The sequence below is a fragment of the Penaeus monodon genome, chromosome 15 (assembly GCF_015228065.2).
Source record: "Penaeus monodon isolate SGIC_2016 chromosome 15, NSTDA_Pmon_1, whole genome shotgun sequence".
Taxonomy (NCBI): domain Eukaryota; kingdom Metazoa; phylum Arthropoda; class Malacostraca; order Decapoda; family Penaeidae; genus Penaeus; species Penaeus monodon.
In genome coordinates, this window is record NC_051400.1 from 26,132,459 (window position 1) to 26,132,968 (window position 510).

General features: G+C 62.2%; 1 protein-coding gene across 1 annotated transcript in view; it reads left to right on the forward strand.

Moving 5' to 3' along the window:
- LOC119582284 (vegetative cell wall protein gp1-like) overlaps window positions 1-435 on the forward strand; it is a 1,569-nt gene extending 1,134 nt beyond the window's left edge. The window contains exon 2 of the mRNA XM_037930501.1: window positions 32-435. Within this exon, the coding sequence (XP_037786429.1) occupies window positions 32-435 (404 nt within the window). The remainder of the gene's footprint in view (window positions 1-31) is intronic.
- The last annotated feature ends 75 nt before the right edge of the window (window positions 436-510 follow it).

The window sequence follows — 510 nt, forward strand, 5'->3', positions numbered from 1 at the left end:
AGAATCCAGCCAGTCTTTTCCGCTTCTGCAGCACCCCCCCAGCCGTCTCCTGCTCCATCAGCTCGTGCGTCCGCTCCTCCAGCCGCCGCGCCCCTGCCCGCAGGGGCCCCGCCGGCCCCTCCCGCGTCCGGCCCCCTCCTTCAAACTGCCCCCCCACCTTCGCCTGCGTCGCCAGTACCCCAGGTTTTCTTCCTGCTACAGAATCCTCAGTCTCTCCTCGCAGCCACGCCCTTCCAAGCGGTTTCCCCGTCCTTAGCAGGTCCTCAACCTACCTCTGCTCCTGCTGGAAGCCAGGTTACCTCTCCTGCTGCCGTTGGTAGTCCAGTGCAGCAGGCTTCCGCAGTTCCTCGTCAGGCGCCGCAGACGCAAGCTGCTAACCCAGTGTTCCTTATTGCACAGGTTCCTCAGCCTTCCCCTGTTTCTGCCGGAGCTTAATCGCTGCCCTCAGCCCTCGACCCTTTAGTCAGTGCCCTTAGTTCTCTCCCCTAAAGTCATTATCTCTATCACTGT